A 19,274-nucleotide genomic window follows, 5' to 3' on the forward strand; every position below is an offset into this window, starting at 1 on the left:
ATTTCTCAAAATATCTATTCCGAGACCCGATACGAACATGGCACAAATTGTGTAGATTCTGGGTTATAGATCTTCTGCAGGATGTCGCTTCAAGTGTCTCACGAGCTTGGGGGGCTACACTCTCCACTTATTTGAGGGAGTCTCATGTTAAATTACTCCACCAAGCATACATGCTGCCAAAGCTGAGAGCTAAATGGGTCCACCAGGCAGTACACACATGCAATAGATGTTCAGCCCCATCTCCTGACCTGATACATTTGATGTGGGATTGCCCCAAGGTAAAAAGATTATGGAATAAAATCATGTTTTGGCTTCAGAAAGTTTTGGACGGAAGCGTGACCCTTACAGCTTCTTACATTGTTTTCCTACTTGTTCCCAACGACGCATTAAGACATCACAAGTCCTTACACACAGTAATACTACTGACGAGGAAGCTGATCTTGCGGTACTGGGTGTCTCCCAGAGCTTCCCCATTTAAGAAACTAACAAATGCATTACAAGCTCAATTGTTTATAGAACAAGCAGACGTCCAAGGGGACCTAGATAAGAGAACTAAAATATTTGTCCGCAAGTGGGAACCATATTTGTTGTATATTCCTTCTTCACTGAGGCATACAATTTTACACCAATTCCAGAACTCTTTATTTATGCTAAGAACCTGTGTGGTAGATGAAGCCCCCCCACCCCCGCAGCTTCAGAGCGGAATGAGCATGAACTGCCCTAAACAAACCCCCCCCCCCCCTGGAGCAGAGGTGGATGGATCCAGAGGTATGACCTCTAATTTATTTATTTACCTGTATAATTATATGCTAGCTTGTTTGTTTTTGTTCATGGTCTCTGGACCCTGGTCCTGATTACATAGCTTACTGGTGGCCTGCTTAGTTTAGTTTAAGAAGGTACCATGAACTGGAGTCAACCTGAAATTGCATAGTGAGAAAGGCTCCACCCCTAGCTACTCTAAATTAGTGTAATTGTGAACACTTGTTATTTGTTTGTTATTACTTGTTTGTTATTTGAAAATGTTAAAAAACTAGATCCTTCTCGGACATGGAGACTTACATTGTTGCCGTCCTGTCCTGCAATAGCAGGGAGGAACGCTATGTTCATTAACCATACTATGTAAACCTAATGTCTTATTACTTATGTCTTCCGTGCTGTATGGGATCTGGACAATAAATAAAGTTTGTTTTTGTTTTGTTTTTAAATTGTATTAATTTTTTATAGGTACTTTGTACTTTTTTAATGATTCTAATAGGCCATTTATCAGCGTTGTAGTTTTTCATACATTTTTTGGGTGTATCTTTCTCTTTCCTTACCGATTTTTATAACACGGAATGGGAGACCGGCGTTTTTAACTATGGCTTGATATCAGTATATTACTTTATGCTACACTATTGGTTTTGTGTTTAATGACAAAGAAGAAAGAAATACCGGAGCCAGGTTGCCAGTGCAGACTTAGATTTATTCAGATAGGAAATATAGGAAAATAGATGGTAGGACAATATGTAGATGGGAATACTTCTGCAGAGGGCCTTGTGGATTAAAATGTAAACCTTTCGCTGCTAAGCCTTTCTTCACTACAGTGCTGAGCTAATTTTTAGCTTTTTTTTGCCGCTGACATTTTAACCCAATTGTAAGTCAAATTTCAGTAACCAACAAAAATTATATATTGTTTTTTTCAGGAGGCCCAGCAGATTTATAAATGATGACATGTGAGATAGCATTAGCTAAAACTAAATATATATTTCAGTAAATAATATTGAAAATGGCCCAGTGACGACTGCTGTTACTGTAATTGGGGGTTATAATATAGATTAGAGAGGTCCCATTGTGAGGTAAAAAAATAAAAGCACTTTTTTCTTGCAAGGTGTTCACTGTTGCCACAGTGATCACCTGACTATACATGAAAACTTCATATATTATTTTTAAGAGGGATTTGTCTACTAGACAAACTTTATTAGCAGTCTGAAGAAATACCATATTTAATGTGTATATAATGTAACATTCCTTAAGAAAATACCCATGTGTTTTTTTACTTTATTTTTTAAAACATCTGATTTCTATTACTGCTCCAAGTCCATTCTCTTTCAATTGAGTGGTCTTGGAGGATTGTAGCTTGTAAGGTAGCTGAGATAGATAGATAGATAGATAGATAGATAGATAGATAGATAGATAGATAGATAGAAAGATAGGCATTAATTCAAACAGAACGATAGATTTTCTTTACTTACCAATATGTACTAGATTTTGACTTTTCAATGCATCTAAGATTTTTTCTATTGGAGTGCACAGTCCTAAATTCATAAGAGAATAGTATTGAGCTGCTTCTACAAAAGATGCTATGCTGATCAGTTTGTGTGTAGTTGGACAAAAAATAGTTGACATGTCCGGAACACCTAAAGAAATAAAAGTGCACATAGAAATATTAAATCATGGCAAACATTTGCAAAATAACCAACTACACATATACATACAGCGTATGTTTCGGGCTACATGCCCTTACTCATGTCCCATACATTGTATATTGTAAACAACCCTCCTAAATACCTTCACAGAGGTGTATTACTCCACCTATCTTTAACCCTTTCAATATTACACTACCTTAATTACTAACAGCACCAACTTGTAGTTAGATAAAAACTAAAATACAATGTGTCCTTATTCAGATACAGAATAAAGGCTTGACATATTAAATTACAAGAATATATTCCACTCTTGTTCCCTGTCCATACCCTTTGGAATTAATGACAAAAGGCTTTCCGATTCTTTAAATTCCCTATTACCCCCTCGTCTAATGGTGAGGACATAATCAATTACCTGAAATCTCAATTGACAAATAGAGTGTCCTAGTGTTGAAAAATGCTAATGTGGCATTAAAATACATTTTAAACTTCTGTCCCATTCTAGGCTGTGAAAAGCTATCCCCTTTAATTAAACAGGAAAACATAATTTATGCTTACCTGATAAATTTATTTCTCTTGTAGTGTATCCAGTCCATGGATCATCCATTACTTGTGGGATATTCTCCTTCCCAACAGGAAGTTGCAAGAGGATCACCCACAGCAGAGCTGCTATATAGCTCCTCCCCTCACTGCCATATCCAGTCATTCGACCGAAACAAGCCGAGAAAGGAGAAACCATAGGGTGCAGTGGTGACTGAAGTTTAATTAAATTTAGGGCCGTGGACTGGATACACTACAAGAGAAATAAATTTATCAGGTAAGCATAAATTATGTTTTCTCTTGTTAAGTGTATCCAGTCCACGGATCATCCATTACTTGTGGGATACCAATACCAAAGTTAAAGTACACGGCTGATGGGAGGGACAAGGCAGGAACTTAAACGGAAGGAACCACTGCCTGTAGAACCTTTCTCCCAAAAACAGCCTCCGAAGAAGCAAAAGTATCAAATTTGGAAAATTTGGAAAATTTGGAAAAAGTATGAAGCGAAGACCAAGTCGCAGCCTTGCAAATCTGTTCAACAGAGGCCTCATTTTTAAAGGCCCAGGTGGAAGCCACAGCTCTAGTGGAATGAGCTGTAATCCTTTCAGGAGGCTGCTGTCCAGCAGTCTCATAGGCTAAACGGATTATACTCCGAAGCCAAAAAGGAAGAGAGGTTGCCGAGGCCTTTTGACCTCTCCTCTGTCCAGAGTAAACGACAAACAGGTTAGATGTTTGGCGAAAATCTTTAGTAGCCTGTAAGTAAAACTTCAAGGCATGGACTACGTCTAGATTATGCAAAAGATGTTCCTTCTTTGAAGAAGGATTAGGACATAATGATGGAACAACAATCTCTTGATTGATATTCTTGTTAGAAACCACCTTAGGTAGAAACCCAGGTTATGTACGCAGAACAACTTTATCTGAATGAAAAATCAGATAAGGAGAATCACAATGTAAGGCAGATAACTCCAAGACTCTTCGAGCCAAGGAAATAGCCATCAAAAAAAGAACTTTCCATGATAGAAGTTTGATATCAATAGAATGAAGGGGTTCAAATGGAACCCCTTGAAGAACTTAAAGAACCAAGTTTAAGCTCCATGGAGGAGCAACAGGTTTAAACACAGGCTTAATTCTAACTAAAGCCTGACAAAATGCCTGAACGTCTGGAACTTCTGCCAGACGTTTGTGTAAAAGAATAGACAGAGCAGAAATCTGTCCCTTTAAAGAACTAGCTGATAATCCTTTGTCCAAACCCTCTTGGAGGAAGGACAATATCCTAGGAATCCTAACCCTACTCCATGAGTAATTCTTGGATTCACACCAATGAAGATATTTACGCCATATCTTGTGGTAAATTTTTCTGGTGACAGGCTTTCGTGCCTGTATTAAGGTATCAATTACTGACTCGGAGAAGCAACGCTTTGATAGGATCAAGCGTTCAATCTCCATGCAGTCAGTCTCAGAGAAAGTAGATTCGGATGATTGAAAGGACCTTGTATTAGAAGGTCTTCTCTCAGAGGCAGAGTCCATGGTGGAAAGGATGACATGTCCACTAGGTCTGCATACCAGGTCCTGCGTGGCCACGCAAGCGCTATCAATATCATCGATGCTCTCTCCTGTTTGATTTTGGCAATCAGACGAGGGAGCAGAGGAAACGGTGGAAACACATAAGCCAGGTTGAAGAACCAAGGCGCTGCTAGAGCATCTATCAGTGCCGCTTCTGGGTCCCTGGACCTGGATCCGAAACAAGGAAGCTTGGCGTTCTGGCGAGACGCCATGAGATCCAATTCTGGTTTGCCCCAACGGAGAACCAATTGAGCAAACACCTACGGATGGAGTTCCCACTCCCCCGGATGAAAAGTCTGACGACTTAGAAAATCTGCCTCCCAGTTCTCTACACCTGGGATATGGATCGCTGACAGGTGGTAAGAGTGAGTCTCTGCCCAGCGAATTATCTTGGAGACTTCTGACATCGCTAGGGAACTCCTGGTTCCCCCTTGATGGTTGATGTAAGCCACAGTTGTGATGTTGTCCGACTGAAATCTGATGAACCTCAGTGTTGCTAACTGAGGCCAAGCTAGAAGAGCATTGAATATTGCTCTTAACTCTAGAATATTTATTGGGAGGAGTTTCTCCTCCTGAGTCCATGAACCCTGAGCCTTCAGGGAGTTCCAGACTGCACCCCAGCCTAGAAGGCTGGCATCTGTTGTTACAATTGTCCAATATGGTCTGCGAAAGGTCATACCCTTGGACAGATGGACCCGAGATAACCACCAGAGAAGAGAATCTCTGGTTTCCTGATCCAGATTTAGTAGAGGGGACAAATCTGTGTAATCCCCATTCCACTGACTGAGCATGCATAATTGCAGCGGTCTGAGATGCAGGCGCGCAAATAGCACTATGTCCATCGCCGCTACCATTAAGCCGATTACTTCCATGCACTGAGCCACCATGGGGCGCGGAATGGAGTGAAGAACACGGCAAGCATTTAGAAGTTTTGATAACCTGGACTCCGTCAGGTAAATTTTCATTTCTACAGAATCTATTAGAGTCCCTAGGAAGGAAACCCTTGTGAGAGGAGATAGAGAACTCTTTTCTTCGTTCACTTTCCACCCATGCGACCTCAGGAATGCCAGAACTATCTCTGTATGAGATTTGGCAATTTGAAAGCTTGATGCCTGTATCAGGATGTCGTCTAGGTAAGGAGCCACCGCTATGCCTCGCGGCCTTAGGACCGCCAGAAGTGAGCCCAGAACCTTTGTAAAAATTCTTGGGGCTGTAGCCAACCCGAATGGAAGAGCTACAAATTGGTAATGCCTGTCTAGAAAGGCAAACCTCAGGAACCGATGATGATTCTTGTGAATCGGAATGTGAAGGTAGGCATCCTCTAAGTCCACTGTGGTCATGTACTGACCCTCTTGGATCATGGGTAAAATGGTTCGAATAGTTTCGAATAGTCTTGAATGACGGAACTCTGAGGAATTTGTTTAGGATCTTTAGATCCAAAATTGGTCTGAAGGTTCCCTCTTTTTTGGGAACCACAAACAGATTTGAATAAAACCCCTGTCCTTGTTCCGTCCGCGGAACTGGATGGATCACTCCCATTACTAGGAAGTCTTGTACGCAGCTTAGGAATGCCTCTTTCTTTATCTGGTTTGCAGATAATCTTGAAATCTCCCTTGTGGAGGAGAAGCTTTGAAGTCCAGAAGATATCCCTGAGATATGCTCTCCAACGCCCAGGGATCCTGAACATCTCTTGCCCACGCCTGGGCGAAGAGAGAGAGTCTGCCCCCTACTAGATCCGTTGCCGGATAGGGGGCCGTTCCTTCATGCTGTCTTGGAGGCAGCAGCAGGCTTTCTGGCCTGCTTGCCCTTGTTCCAGGACTGGTTAGATTTCCAGGCCTGCTTGGATTGAGCAAAAGTTCCCTCTTGTTTTGAAGCAGAGGAAGTTGATGCTGCACCTGCCTTGAAATTTCGAAAGGCACGAAAATTAGACTGTTTGGCCCTTGATTTGGCCCTGTCCTGAGGAAGGGTATGACCCTTACCTCCAGTAATGTCAGCAATAATTTCTTTCAAACCAGGCCAGAATAAGGTCTGCCCCTTGAAAGGAATGTTGAGTAATTTAGACTTTGAAGTCACATCAGCTGACCAGGATTTGAGCCATAGCGCCCTACGCGCCTGGATGGCGAATCCGGAATTCTTAGCCGTTAGTTTAGTCAAATGAACAATGGCATCAGAAACAAATGAGTTAGCTAGCTTAAGAGTTCTAAGCTTGTCAGTAATTTCAGTCAATGGAGCTGTATGGATGGCCTCTTCCAGGGCCTCAAACCAGAACGCCACCGCAGCAGTGACAGGAGCAATGCATGCAAGGGGCTGTAAAATAAAACCTTGTTGAATAAACATTTTCTTAAGGTAACCCTCTAATTTTTTATCCATTGGATCTGAAAAAGCACAACTGTCCTCAACCGGGATAGTGGTACGTTTTGCTAAAGTAGAAACTGCTCCCTCCACCTTAGGGACTGTCTGCCATAAGTCCCGTGTAGTGGCATCTATTGGAAACATTTTTCTAAATATAGGAGGTGGGGAAAAGGGCACACCGGGTCTATCCCACTCCTTAGTAATAATTTCTGTAAGCCTTTTAGGTATTGGAAAAACATCAGTACTCACCGGCACTGCATAGTATTTATCCAGCCTACACAATTTCTCTGGTACTGCAATTGTGTCACAGTCATTCAGAGCAGCTAATACCTCCCCAAGCAATACACAGAGGTTCTCAAGCTTAAATTTAAAATTAGAAATCTCTAAATCAGGTCTCCCTGATTCAGAGACGTCACCCACAGACTGAAGCTCTCCGTCCTCAGGTTCTGCATATTGTGACGCAGTATCAGACATGGCTCTTACAGCATCTACGCGCTCTGTATCTCGTCTAACCCCAGAGCTTCTCAATTCAGGCAATCTGGATAATACCTCTGACAGGGTATTATTCATGATTGCAGCCATGTCCTGCAAAGTAATCGCTATGGGCGTCCCTGATGTACTTGGCGCCATATTAGCGAGCGTCCCTTGAGCGGGAGGCGAAGGGTCCGACACGTGGGGAGAGTTAGTCGGCATAACTTCCCCCTCGACAGACCCCTCTGGTGACAATTCTTTTATAGATAAAGACTGATCTTTACTGTTTAAGGTGAAATCAATACATTTAGTACACATTCTCCTATGTGGCTCCACCATGGCTTTTAAACATAATGAACAAGTATCCTCTGTTTCAGACATGTTTGTACAGACTAGCAATGAGACTAGCAAGCTTGGAAAACACTTTAAAGCAAGTTAACAAGCAATATAAAAAACGTAACTGTGCCTTTAAGAGAAACAAATTTTGACAAAATTTGAAATAACAGTGAAAAAAGGCAGTTACACTAACAAAATTTTTACAGGGTATGTAACAAGTCAGCAGAGCATTGCACCCACTTGCAAATGGAAGATTAACCCCTTAATACCAAAAACGGAATAATAAATGACAAAAACGTTTTTAAACACAGTCACAACAACTGCCACAGTCTACTGTGGTTGTTACCCTCCTCAAACACGACTGTTGAAGCCTTTTGAGCCCTTCAGAGATGTCCTGTATCATGCAGAAGGAAGCTGAGTGTCTCAGTCTGTAATTCTAGCTGCGCAGAAAAGCGCTAAAATAGGCCCCTTCCACTAATATTACAACAGTGGAAAGCCTCAGGAAACTGTTACTAGGCAAAAATCAAGCCAGCCATGTGGAAAAAACTAGGCCCCAATAAGTTTTCTCACCAAACATATATAAAAACGATTAACATGCCAACAAACGTTTTATATTACACTTTTATAAGAGTATATATCTCTGTTAATAAGCCTGATACCAGTCGCTATCACTGCATTTAAGGCTTAACTTACATTAATCCGGTATCAGCAGCATTTTTCTAGCAAATTCCATCCCTAGAAATATGTTAACTGCACATACCTTATTGCAGGAAAACCTGCACGCCATTCCCCCTCTGAAGTTACCTCATTCCTCAGAATATGTGAGAACGGCAGTGGATCTTAGTTACTTCTGCTAAGATCATAGAAATCATAGGCAGATTCTTCTTCTAATGCTGCCTGAGATGAAACAGTACACTCCGGTACGATTTAAAAATAACAAACTTTTGATTGAAGTTAAAAAACTAACTATAATACACCACTCTCCTCTTACTACGTCCATCTTTGTTGAGAGTTGCAAGAGAATGACTGGATATGGCAGTGAGGGGAGGAGCTATATAGCAGCTCTGCTGTGGGTGATCCTCTTGCAACTTCCTGTTGGGAAGGAGAATATCCCACAAGTAATGGATGATCCGTGGACTGGATACACTTAACAAGAGAAATATCCATTATTGTTAAAGGTGATTTACCAAATTTGATGTGGACTAACATTGCCTACATCTGCCCTAACCAACTCATCCATCAAATTCAGAGGGAGTGTATATGCTGGCATAGGAGGATTGTGAAAAGCTTCCAAGATTGCAAGTTCTTACAAAACGCCCATGTTTTTTTTTTTTTATTATTATTATACTCTGGATACTATAGCTGAGAGAATTAAACTCAGAGAAAAATACAACCCTTTGCCTATGCTGTTTCCTAATGGCTTTCTCAATAGGCATAAAGAGAGCTTTCGGTGAACAGTTTCAACTAGCTATTTATTCAAATAATTAAAAAAATATTGTAAATTAACAACAACAAAAAAATCTCAAAAATTAACTCCCCAAACTATATATATGTGTAAGGTAGACAACCCAAGGTATTGATGTAGGCCAATTTTAGTATATTTCATGCCACCATTTGCCCACCAGAAGCAATCAAATAAAAAACATTTGGGATTCTCGTTGAAATTATTTACATAGCACTTGTGCAGTTATAATCAGCTGTAAAAGTTTCTAAAGGGGTTAATCAGTTAATGATATTTATTGTAATGCAGGGATTGTCCTCCCACCTGACACCTACCACCTCTCCAATTCCCCCCACTGGTCACCAAAATCTTAGGTACTGGCAGAAAGTCTACCATTATTATTATTATTATCATCATTTATTTGTACAGCAATGCAAAACCCTATGTGCTGGGTACAGAGATACTGGTATATAATGACAAAGATATAAAAAAACATAACAGACTAGACAAAACTAGTGGACGACAAGGAGGGCCCAGCTCCGAAGAGCTTACAGTCTACAGGTCGAGTGTGCAGAGCCTTTTTTATTTATTATTTTACATTATAAAACCCTGATTGTGTTTTCCCAAATCTGCTAACCCAACATGAATTATTAATATATATTTATATACATACAAACACGTCATATTTTGGTCTATGTTAAAGGGACAGTCTACTTTAAATTGTTTACAGTTTAAAAAGATAAATAATCCCTTTATTACCCATTCGCCAGTTTTGCATAACCAACACAGTTATAATACACGTTATTACGTCTGTGATTACCTCAAATCTAAGTCTCTGCAGACTGCCCCCTTAAATCGGTTTGTTTAACAGACTTGCAGGTAACCAATCAGTGCCGACTCATAAATAACTTCATGGGAGTGAGCACAATGTTATCGATATGGCACACATGAATTAGCGCTGTCTAGCTGTGAAAAACATAATTTATGTAAGAACTTACCTGATAAATTTATTTGTTTCATAGTGGCAAGAGTCCATGAGCTAGTGACATATGTGATATACATTCCTACCAGGAGGGGGCAAAGTTTCCCAAACCTCAAAATGTCTATAAATACACCTCCCACCACACACATAACTCAGTTTTAATGGATAGCCAAGTAGTGAGGTGTAAAAAGGAGTAAAAAAGCATACAAAAAGAGGAACTGGAAAAATAATGTGCTTTTATACAAAAAAAATCATACCCACCAAAAAATTCTATGAAAGAATTGAATTTATCAGGTAAGTTCTTACATAAATTATGTTTTCTTTTATGTAAGTGGCAAGAGTCCATGAGCTAGTGACGTATGGGATATAATACCCAAGATGTGGAAATCCACAGAGTCACTAGAGAGGGAGGGATAAAAATAAAAACAGCTATTTCCGCTGAAAAAATTAAATCCAAATAATAATTATGCTTTCTTCAATTTCAAAAAACTCAAATTATAGGCAAAATATTCAAACTGAGACAACTGCCTGAAGAACTTTTCTACCAAAGACTGCTTCTGAGAAAGCAAATAAATTAAAATGGTAACATTTTGTAAATGTATGCAAAGAAGAACAAGTTGCTGCTTTGCAAATCTGATCAAAGCCCAAGAAGAGGCAACTGATCTTGTAGAATGGGCTGTAATTCTTTGAGGTGGAGATTGCCCCGCCTCCACATAAGCGTTGTGAATCAAAAGTTTTAACCAAGATGCCAAAGAAATGGCAGAGGCTTTCTGACCTTTCCTGGAACCAGAAAAAAACATAATTTATGTAAGAACTTACCAGATAAATTAATTTCTTTCATATTGGCAAGAGTCCATGAGCTAGTGACGTATGGGATATACAATCCTACCAGGAGGGGCAAAGTTTTCCAAACCTCAAAATGCCTATATATACACCCCTCACCACACCCACAATTCAGTTTAACGAATAGCCAAGCAGTGGGATTCAGTATTTACATTAATACTTGACCTACTGTGTTTACCCTGCAACACTGGTAATTTAGACAATACCTCCGTAAGGGTAGTTGACATAACTGCAGCCATCTCCTGCAGAGTAAAGGAATTAGACGCACTAGAAGTACTAGGCGTCGCTTATGTGGGCATAAAAGGTTGTGACACTTGGGGAGAATTGGATGGCATATCCTGATTCTCTTCAGACTGAGAATCATCCTTAGGCACACTTAATTTATTTAAAATATGTTTTTTACATTGTAAAGCCCTTTCAGTACAAAAGTTACACAATGTTAGAGGGGGGTTGCACAATAGCTTCTAAACACATAGAACAATGAGAAACCTCAATGTCAGACATGTTAAACAGACTAGTAATACCACAAAAGTCGTTTAAACACTTATTTGTAGCATAAAATAGACATTAGAAAAAATGTGTACTGTGCCTTTAAGAAAAGAAAAAGTTAACAATTTTTCCAAAATGCACAAAAAAAACGTTAAATTATTCCCAAATTTAACTTAATATCGTTGGTTAATCCAAAAATTACTGCACCCAGAAGCAAGGGCAGAAATAAAGCTTTAGAAGTACTTATATCAACATGTAGATAAAAATACACTCTGCACCTCGCCACAGCTCTGCTACCTGCCCCCAGGGTACTTCGAATCAAGTTTCCAACCCTTCAAACCAGCTACACAGTCCAGGAGCCACCGAGTTACTGTTTGCTGCTGCTAAGCCTGAAGGAATTACGCCAAAATAGGCTCCGCCCCTTAAGGTCAAAATTTGGAGTAGGCCCAAACAACACTGCATGGAAATGCAGTTTTGCACTAAAGTAAAAATACACACACAATTACAACCCTCAAGCATAAAACCAATAAGTTTTAAGTGCCAAAAATAAAAAACATAAAACAGTGTTTTTTATATTGTTTCCCATGTCACATAATGCCCAAATATTTACTAATGATAAATATAATATAGGGACTACAGTAACACCCCTCTTATTAAAAACATAATTTATGCTTACCTGATACATTTATTTCTCTTGTAGTGTATCCAGTCCACGGATCATCCATTACTTGTGGGATATACTCCTTCCCAAAAGGAAGTTGCAAGAGGATCACCCACAGTAGAGCTGCTATATAGCTCCTCCCCTAACTGTCATATCCAGTCATTCGACTGAAAACAAACAGAGAAAGGAGAAACCATAGGGTGCAGTGGTGACTGTAGTTTAATTAAAATGTAGACCTGCCTTAAAAGGACAGAGCGGGCCGTGGACTGGATACACTACAAGAGAAATAAATTTATCAGGTAAGCATAAATTATGTTTTCTCTTGCTAAGTGTATCCAGTCCACGGATCATCCATTACTTGTGGGATACCAATACCAAAGCTAAAGTACACGGACGATGGGAGGGACAAGGCAGGATTAAGCGGAAGGAACCACTGCCTGTAGAACCTTTCTCCCAAACACAGCCTCCGAAGAAGCAAAGTATCAAATTTGTAAAACTTTGAAAAAGTGTGAAGCAAAGACCAAGTCGCAGACTTGCAAATCTGTTCAACAGAGGCCTCATTTTTGAAGGCCCAGGTGGAAGCCACAGCTCTAGTGGAATGAGCTGTAATCCTTTCAGGAGGCTGCTGTCCAGAAGTCTCATAGGCTAAACGGATTATACTCCGAAGCCAAAAAGGAAGAGAGGTTGCCGAGGCCTTTTGACCTCTCCTCTGTCCAGAGTAAACAACAAACAGGAAAGATGTTTGACGAAAATACTTAGTAGCTTGTAAGTAAAACTTCAAGGCACGGACTACGTCCAGATTATGTAAAAGACGTTCCTTCTTTGAAGAAGGATTAGGGCACAACGATGGAACAACAATCTCTTGATTGATATTCTTGTTAGAAACCACCTTAGGTAAAAACCCAGGTTTGGTACGCAGAACTACCTTATCTGCATGAAAAATCAGATAAGGAGAATCACATTGTAAGGCATATAGCTCAGAGACTCTCCGAGCTGAGGAAATAGCCATCAAAAACAGAACTTTCCAAGATAAAAGTTTAATATCAATGGAATGAAGGGGTTCAAAAGGAACTCCTTGAAGAACCTTAAGAACCAAGTTTAAGCTCCTCGGGGGAGCAACAGGATTAAACACAGGCTTAATTCTAACCAAAGCCTGGCAAAATGCCTGGACATCTGGAACCTCTGCCAGACGCTTGTGCGAAAGAATAGACAGAGCAGAAATCTGTCCCTTTAAGGAACTAGCTGATAATCCTTTGTCCAAGCCCTCTTGGAGAAAAGACAATATTCTAGGAATCCTAACCTTACTCCATGAGTAATTCTTGGATTCACACCAATAAAGATATTTACTCCATATCTTGTGGTAAATTTTCCTGGTAACAGGCTTTCGTGCCTGTATTAAAGTATCAATGACTGACTCGGAGAAGCCACGCTTTGATAGAATAAGTGTTCAATCTCCATGCAGTCAGTCTCAGAGAAATTAGATATGGATGATTGAAAGGACCTTGTATCAGAAGGTCCTGTCTTAGAGGCAGAGTCCATGGTGGAAAGGATGACATGTCCACTAGGTCTGCATACCAAGTCCTGCGTGGCCACGCAGGTGCTATCAGAATCACCGATGCTCTCTCCTGTTTGATTTTGGCAATCAGTCGAGGGAGCAGAGGAAACGGTGGAAACACATAAGCCAGGTTGAAGAACCAAGGCGCTGCTAGAGCATCTATCAGCGTTGCTTCTGGGTCCCTGGACCTGGATCCGTAACAAGGAAGCTTGGCGTTCTGGCGAGACGCCATGGGATCCAACTCTGGTTTGCCCCAACGATAAATCAACTGAGCAAACACCTCCGGATGGAGTTCCCACTCCCCCGGATGGAAAGTCTGACGACTTAGAAAATTCGCCTCCCAGTTCTCCACGCCTGGGATATGGATTGCTTACAGGTGGCAAGAGTGGTACTCTGCCCAGCGAATTATTTTTGAGACTTCTAACATCGCTAGGGAACTCCTGGTTCCCCCTTGATGGTTGATGTAAGCCACAGTCGTGATGTTGTCCAACTGAAATCTGATGAACCTCAGTGTTGCTAACTGAGGCCAAGCCAGAAGAGCATTGAATATCGCTCTTAACTCCAGAATATTTATTGGAAGGAGTTTCTCCTCCTGAGTCCACGATCCCTGTGCCTTCAGGGAATTCCAGACTGCACCCCAACCTAGAAGGCTGGCATCTGTTGTTACAATTGTCCAATCTGGCCTGCGAAAGGTCATACCCTTGGACAGGTGTACCCAAGACAACCACCAGAGAAGAGAATCTCTGGTCTCTTGATCCAGATTTAGCAGAGGGGACAAATCTGTGTAATCCCCATTCCCCTGACTCAGCATGCATAATTGCAGCGGTCTGAGATGAAGGCGCGCAAATGGCACTATGTCCATTGCCGCTATCATTAAGCCGATTACCTCCATACACTGAGCTACCGAAGGGTGCGGAATGGAGTGAAGAACACGGCAAGCATTTAGAAGTTTTGATAACCTGGACTCCGTCAGGTAAATTTTCATTTCTACAGAATCTATAAGAGTCCCTAAGAAGGAGACTCTTGTGAGTGGGGATAGAGAACTCTTTTCCTCGTTCACTTTCCACCCGTGCAACCTCAGAAATGCCAGAACTATCTCTGTATGAGACTTGGCAACTTGAAAGCTTGACGCCTGTATCAGGATGTCGTCTAGATACGGAGCCACCGCTATGCCTCGCGGTCTTAGAACCGCCAGAAGTGAGCCCAGAACCTTTTGTGAATCGGTATGTGAAGGTAGGCATCCTTTAAGTCCACTGTGGTCATGTATTGACCTTCTTGGATCATGGGTAGGATGGTCCGAATAGTTTCCATTTTGAAAGATGGAACTCTGAGGAATTTGTTTAAGATCTTTAGATCCAAAATTGGTCTGAAGGTTCCCTCTTTTTTGGGAACCACAAACAGATTCGAATAAAAACCCTGTCCTTGTTCCGTCCGCGGAACTGGATGGATCACTCCCATAACTAGGAGGTCTTGCACACAGCGTAGGAATGCCTCTTTCTTTATCTGATTTGCAGATAGCCTTGAAAGATGAAATCTCCCTTGTGGAGGGGAAGCTTTGAAGTCCAGAAGATATCCCTGAGATATGATCTCCAACGCCCAGGGATCCCGAACATCTCTTGCCCACGTCTGGGCGAAGAGAGAAAGTCTGCCCCCTACTAGATCCGTCGCCGGATAGGGGGCCGTTCCTTCATGCTGTCTTAGAGGCAGCAGCAGGCTTTCTGGCCTGCTTGCCTTTGTTCCAGGACTGGTTAGGTTTCCAGGCCTGCTTAGATTGAGCAAAAGTTCCCTCTTGTTTTGAAGCGGAGGAAGTTGATGCTGCACCTGCCTTGAAATTTCGAAAGGCACGAAAATTAGACTGTTTGGCCTTTGCTTTGGCCCTGTCCTGAGGAAGGGTGTGACCCTTACCTCCAGTAATGTCAGCAATAATTTCCTTCAAACCAGGCCCGAATAAGGTCTGCCCCTTGAAAGGAATGTTGAGTAATTTAGACTTCGAAGTCACGTCAGCTGACCAGGATTTAAGCCATAGCGCCCTACGCGCTTGGATGGCGAATCCGGAATTCTTAGCCGTTAGTTTAGTGAGTTAGCTAGCTTAAGTGTTCTAAGCTTGTCAATAATTTCAGTCAATGGAGCTGTATGGATGGCCTCTTCCAGGGCCTCAAACCAGAATGCCACCGCAGCCGTGACAGGCGCAATGCATGCAAGGGGCTGTAAAATAAAACCTTGTTGAATAAACATTTTCTTAAGGTAACCCTCCAATTTTTTATCCATTGGATCTGAAAAAGCACAACTGTCCGTAACCGGGATAGTAGTACGCTTTGCTAAAGTAGAAACTGCTCCCTCCACCTTAGGGACCGTCTGCCATAAGTCCCGTGTAGTGGCGTCTATTGGAAACATTTTTCTAAATATAGGAGGTGGGGAAAAAGGCACACCCGGTCTATCCCACTCCTTGCTAATAATTTCTGTAAGCCTTTTAGGTATAGGAAAAACATCAGTACACACCGGTACCGCATAGTATTTATCCAGCCTACACAATTTCTTTGGTACTGCAACTGTGTTACAGTCATTCAGAGCAGCTAATACCTCCCCAAGCAACACACGGAGGTTCTCAAGCTTAAATTTAAAATTAGAAATCTCTGAATCAGGTTTCCCCGAATCAGAGATGTCACCCACAGACTGAAGCTCTCCGTCCTCATGATCTGCATATTGTGACGCAGTATCAGACATGGCCCTTACAGCATCTACGCGCTCTGTATTTCTCCTAACCCCAGAGCAAACGCGCTTGCCTCTTAATTCAGGCAACCTGGATAATACCTCTGACAGGGTATTATTCATGATTGCAGCCATGTCCTGCAAGGTAATCGCTATGGGCGTCCCTGATGTAATTGGCGCCATATTAGCGTGCATCCCCTGAGCGGGAGGCGAAGGGTCTGACACGTGGGGAGAGTTAGTCGGCATAACTTCCCCCTCGTCAGAATCTTCTGGTCATATTTCTTTTATAGTTAAAGACTGATCTTTACTGTTTAAGGTGAAATCAATACATTTAGTACACATTCTCCTATGGGGCTCCACCATGGCTTTCAAACATAATGAACAAGTAGTTTCCTCTGTGTCAGACATGTTTAAACAGACTAGCAATGAGACTAGCAAGCTTGGAAAACACTTTAAACAAGTTTACAAGCAATATAAAAAACGTTACTGCACCTTTAAGAAACACAAATTTTGTCCAAATTTGAAATAACAGTGAAAAAAGGCAGTTACACTAACAAAATTTTTACCTTGTATGTAACAAGTTAGCAGAGCATTGCACCCACTTGCAAATGGATGATTAACCCCTTAATACCCAAAATGGAATAATAAAAGACAAAAACGTTTTTTTTTTGTTTGTTTGTTTTTTTTTTTTTTTTCAAACAGTCACAACTGCCACAGCTCTACTGTGGCTTTTTACCTCCTTCAAAAACGACTTTGAAGCCTTTTGAGCCCTCCAGAGATGTCCTGGATCATGCAGAGGGAAACTGAATGTCTCTGTCAGTATTTTTAGCTGCACAGAAAAGCACTAAAAAAGGCCCCTCCCACTCATATTACAACAGTGGAAAGCCTAAGGAAACTGTTACTAGGCAAAATTCAAGCCAGCCATGTGGAAAAAAACTAGGCCCCAATAAATTTTATCACCAAATACATATAAAAATGATTAAACATGCCAGCAAACGTTTTATATTACATTTTTATAAGAGTATGCATCTCTATTAATAAGCCTGATACCAGTAGCTATCACTGCATTTAAGGCTTTACTTACATTAGTTCGGTATCAGCAGCATTTTCTAGCAAATTCCATCCCTAGAAAAATATTAACTGCACATACCTTATTGCAGGAAAACCTGCACGCCATTCCCTCTCTGAAGTTACCTCACTCCTCAGAATATGTGAGAACAGCCATGGATCTTAGTTACTTCTGCTAAGATCATAGAAAACGCAGGCAGATTCTTCTTCTAAATACTGCCTGAGATAAACAGTACACTCCGGCACCATTTAAAAATAACAAACTTTTGATTGAAGAATAAACTAAGTATAAAACACCACACTCCTCTTACGACCTCCATCTTGGTTGAGGCTTGCAAGAGAATGACTGGATATGACAGTTAGGGGAGGAGCTATATAGCAGCTCTGCTGTGGGTGATCCTCTTGCAACTTCCTGTTGGGAAGGAGAATATCCCATAAGTAATGGATGATCCGTGGACTGGATACACTTAACAAGAGAAAGAAAGAGAGGTTGCCGAAGCCTTTTGACCTCTCCTCTGTCCAGAGTAGACAACAAACAAAGCAGATGTTTGACAAAAATCTTTAGTAGCTTGTAAGTAAAACTTTAAAGCACGAACCATGTCCAGATTGTGTAATAGACGTTCCTTCTTTGAAGAAGGATTAGGACACAAGGATGGAACAACAATCTCTTGATTGATATTCTTGTTAGATACCACCTTAGGTAAAAACCCAGGTTTGGTACGCAGGACTACCTTATCCGTATGGAAGATCAGATAAGGAGAATCACATTGTAAAGCAGATAACTCGGAGACTCTACGAGCCGAGGAAATAGCTACCAAAAACAGAACTTTCCAAGATAAAAAAGTTTGATATCTATGGAATGAAGAGGTTCAAACGGAACTGATTGAAGAACCTTAAGAACCAAATGTAAGCTCCATGGGGGAGCAACAGGTTTAAACACAGGCTTGATTCTAACCAAAGCCTGACAAAATGCCTGAACGTCTGGAACATCTTCCAGACGCTTGTGCAAAAGAATAGACAGAGCAGAAATCTGTCCTTTTAAGGAACTAGCTGACAATCCTTTTTCCAAACCATCTTGGAGAAAAGATAATATCCTGGGAATCCTAACCCTTGGATTCACACCAATAAAGATATGTACGCCATATTTTATGGTAAATTTTCCTGGTGACAGGCTTTCGTGCCTGTATTAAGGTATCAATGACTGACTCGGAGAAGCCACGCTTTGATAAAATAAAGCGTTCAATCTCCAGGCAGTCAGTCTCAGAGAAATTAGATTTGGATGGTTGAAAGGACCCTAAAGTAGAAGGTCCTGTCTCAGAGGCAGAGTCCATGGTGGAAAGGATGACATGTCCACCAGATCTGCATACCAGGTCCTGCGTGGCCACGCAGGCGCTATCAAAATCACTGATGCTCTCTCCTGCTTGACCTTGGCAATCAGTCGAGGGAGCAGAGGAAACGGTAGAAACACATAAGCCAGGTTGAAAGACCAGGGCGCTGCTAGAGCATCTATTAGCGTCGCCTTGGGATCCCTGGACCTGGATCCGTAACAAGGAAGCTTGGCGTTCTGGCGAGACGCCATGAGATCCAGTTCTGGTTTGCCCCAACGATGAATCAATTGTGCAAACACCTCTGGATGGAGTTCCCACTCTCCCGGATGAAAAGTCTGACGACTTAAAAAATCCGCCTCCCAGTTCTCTACACCTGGGATATGGATAGCTGATAGGTGGCAAGAGTGAGTCTCTGCCCAGCGAATTATCTTTGAGACTTCTAACATCGCTAGGGAACTTCTTGCTCCCCCTTGATGGTTGATGTAAGCCACAGTCGTGATGTTGTCCGACTGAAATATGATGTACCTCAGA

The 19,274-nt window shown here is 41.4% G+C and overlaps 1 protein-coding gene across 1 annotated transcript in view; it reads right to left on the bottom strand.

Moving 5' to 3' along the window:
• METTL25 (methyltransferase like 25) overlaps positions 1-19,274 on the bottom strand; it is a gene marked incomplete in the record, with an annotated part of 826,773 nt that overhangs the window by 590,465 nt on the left and 217,034 nt on the right. The window contains 1 exon segment of the mRNA XM_053716932.1: positions 2,232-2,396. Within this exon segment, the coding sequence (XP_053572907.1) occupies positions 2,232-2,396 (165 nt within the window).

This window comes from Bombina bombina, chromosome 6, assembly GCF_027579735.1.
Source record: "Bombina bombina isolate aBomBom1 chromosome 6, aBomBom1.pri, whole genome shotgun sequence".
Lineage (NCBI taxonomy): Eukaryota > Metazoa > Chordata > Amphibia > Anura > Bombinatoridae > Bombina > Bombina bombina.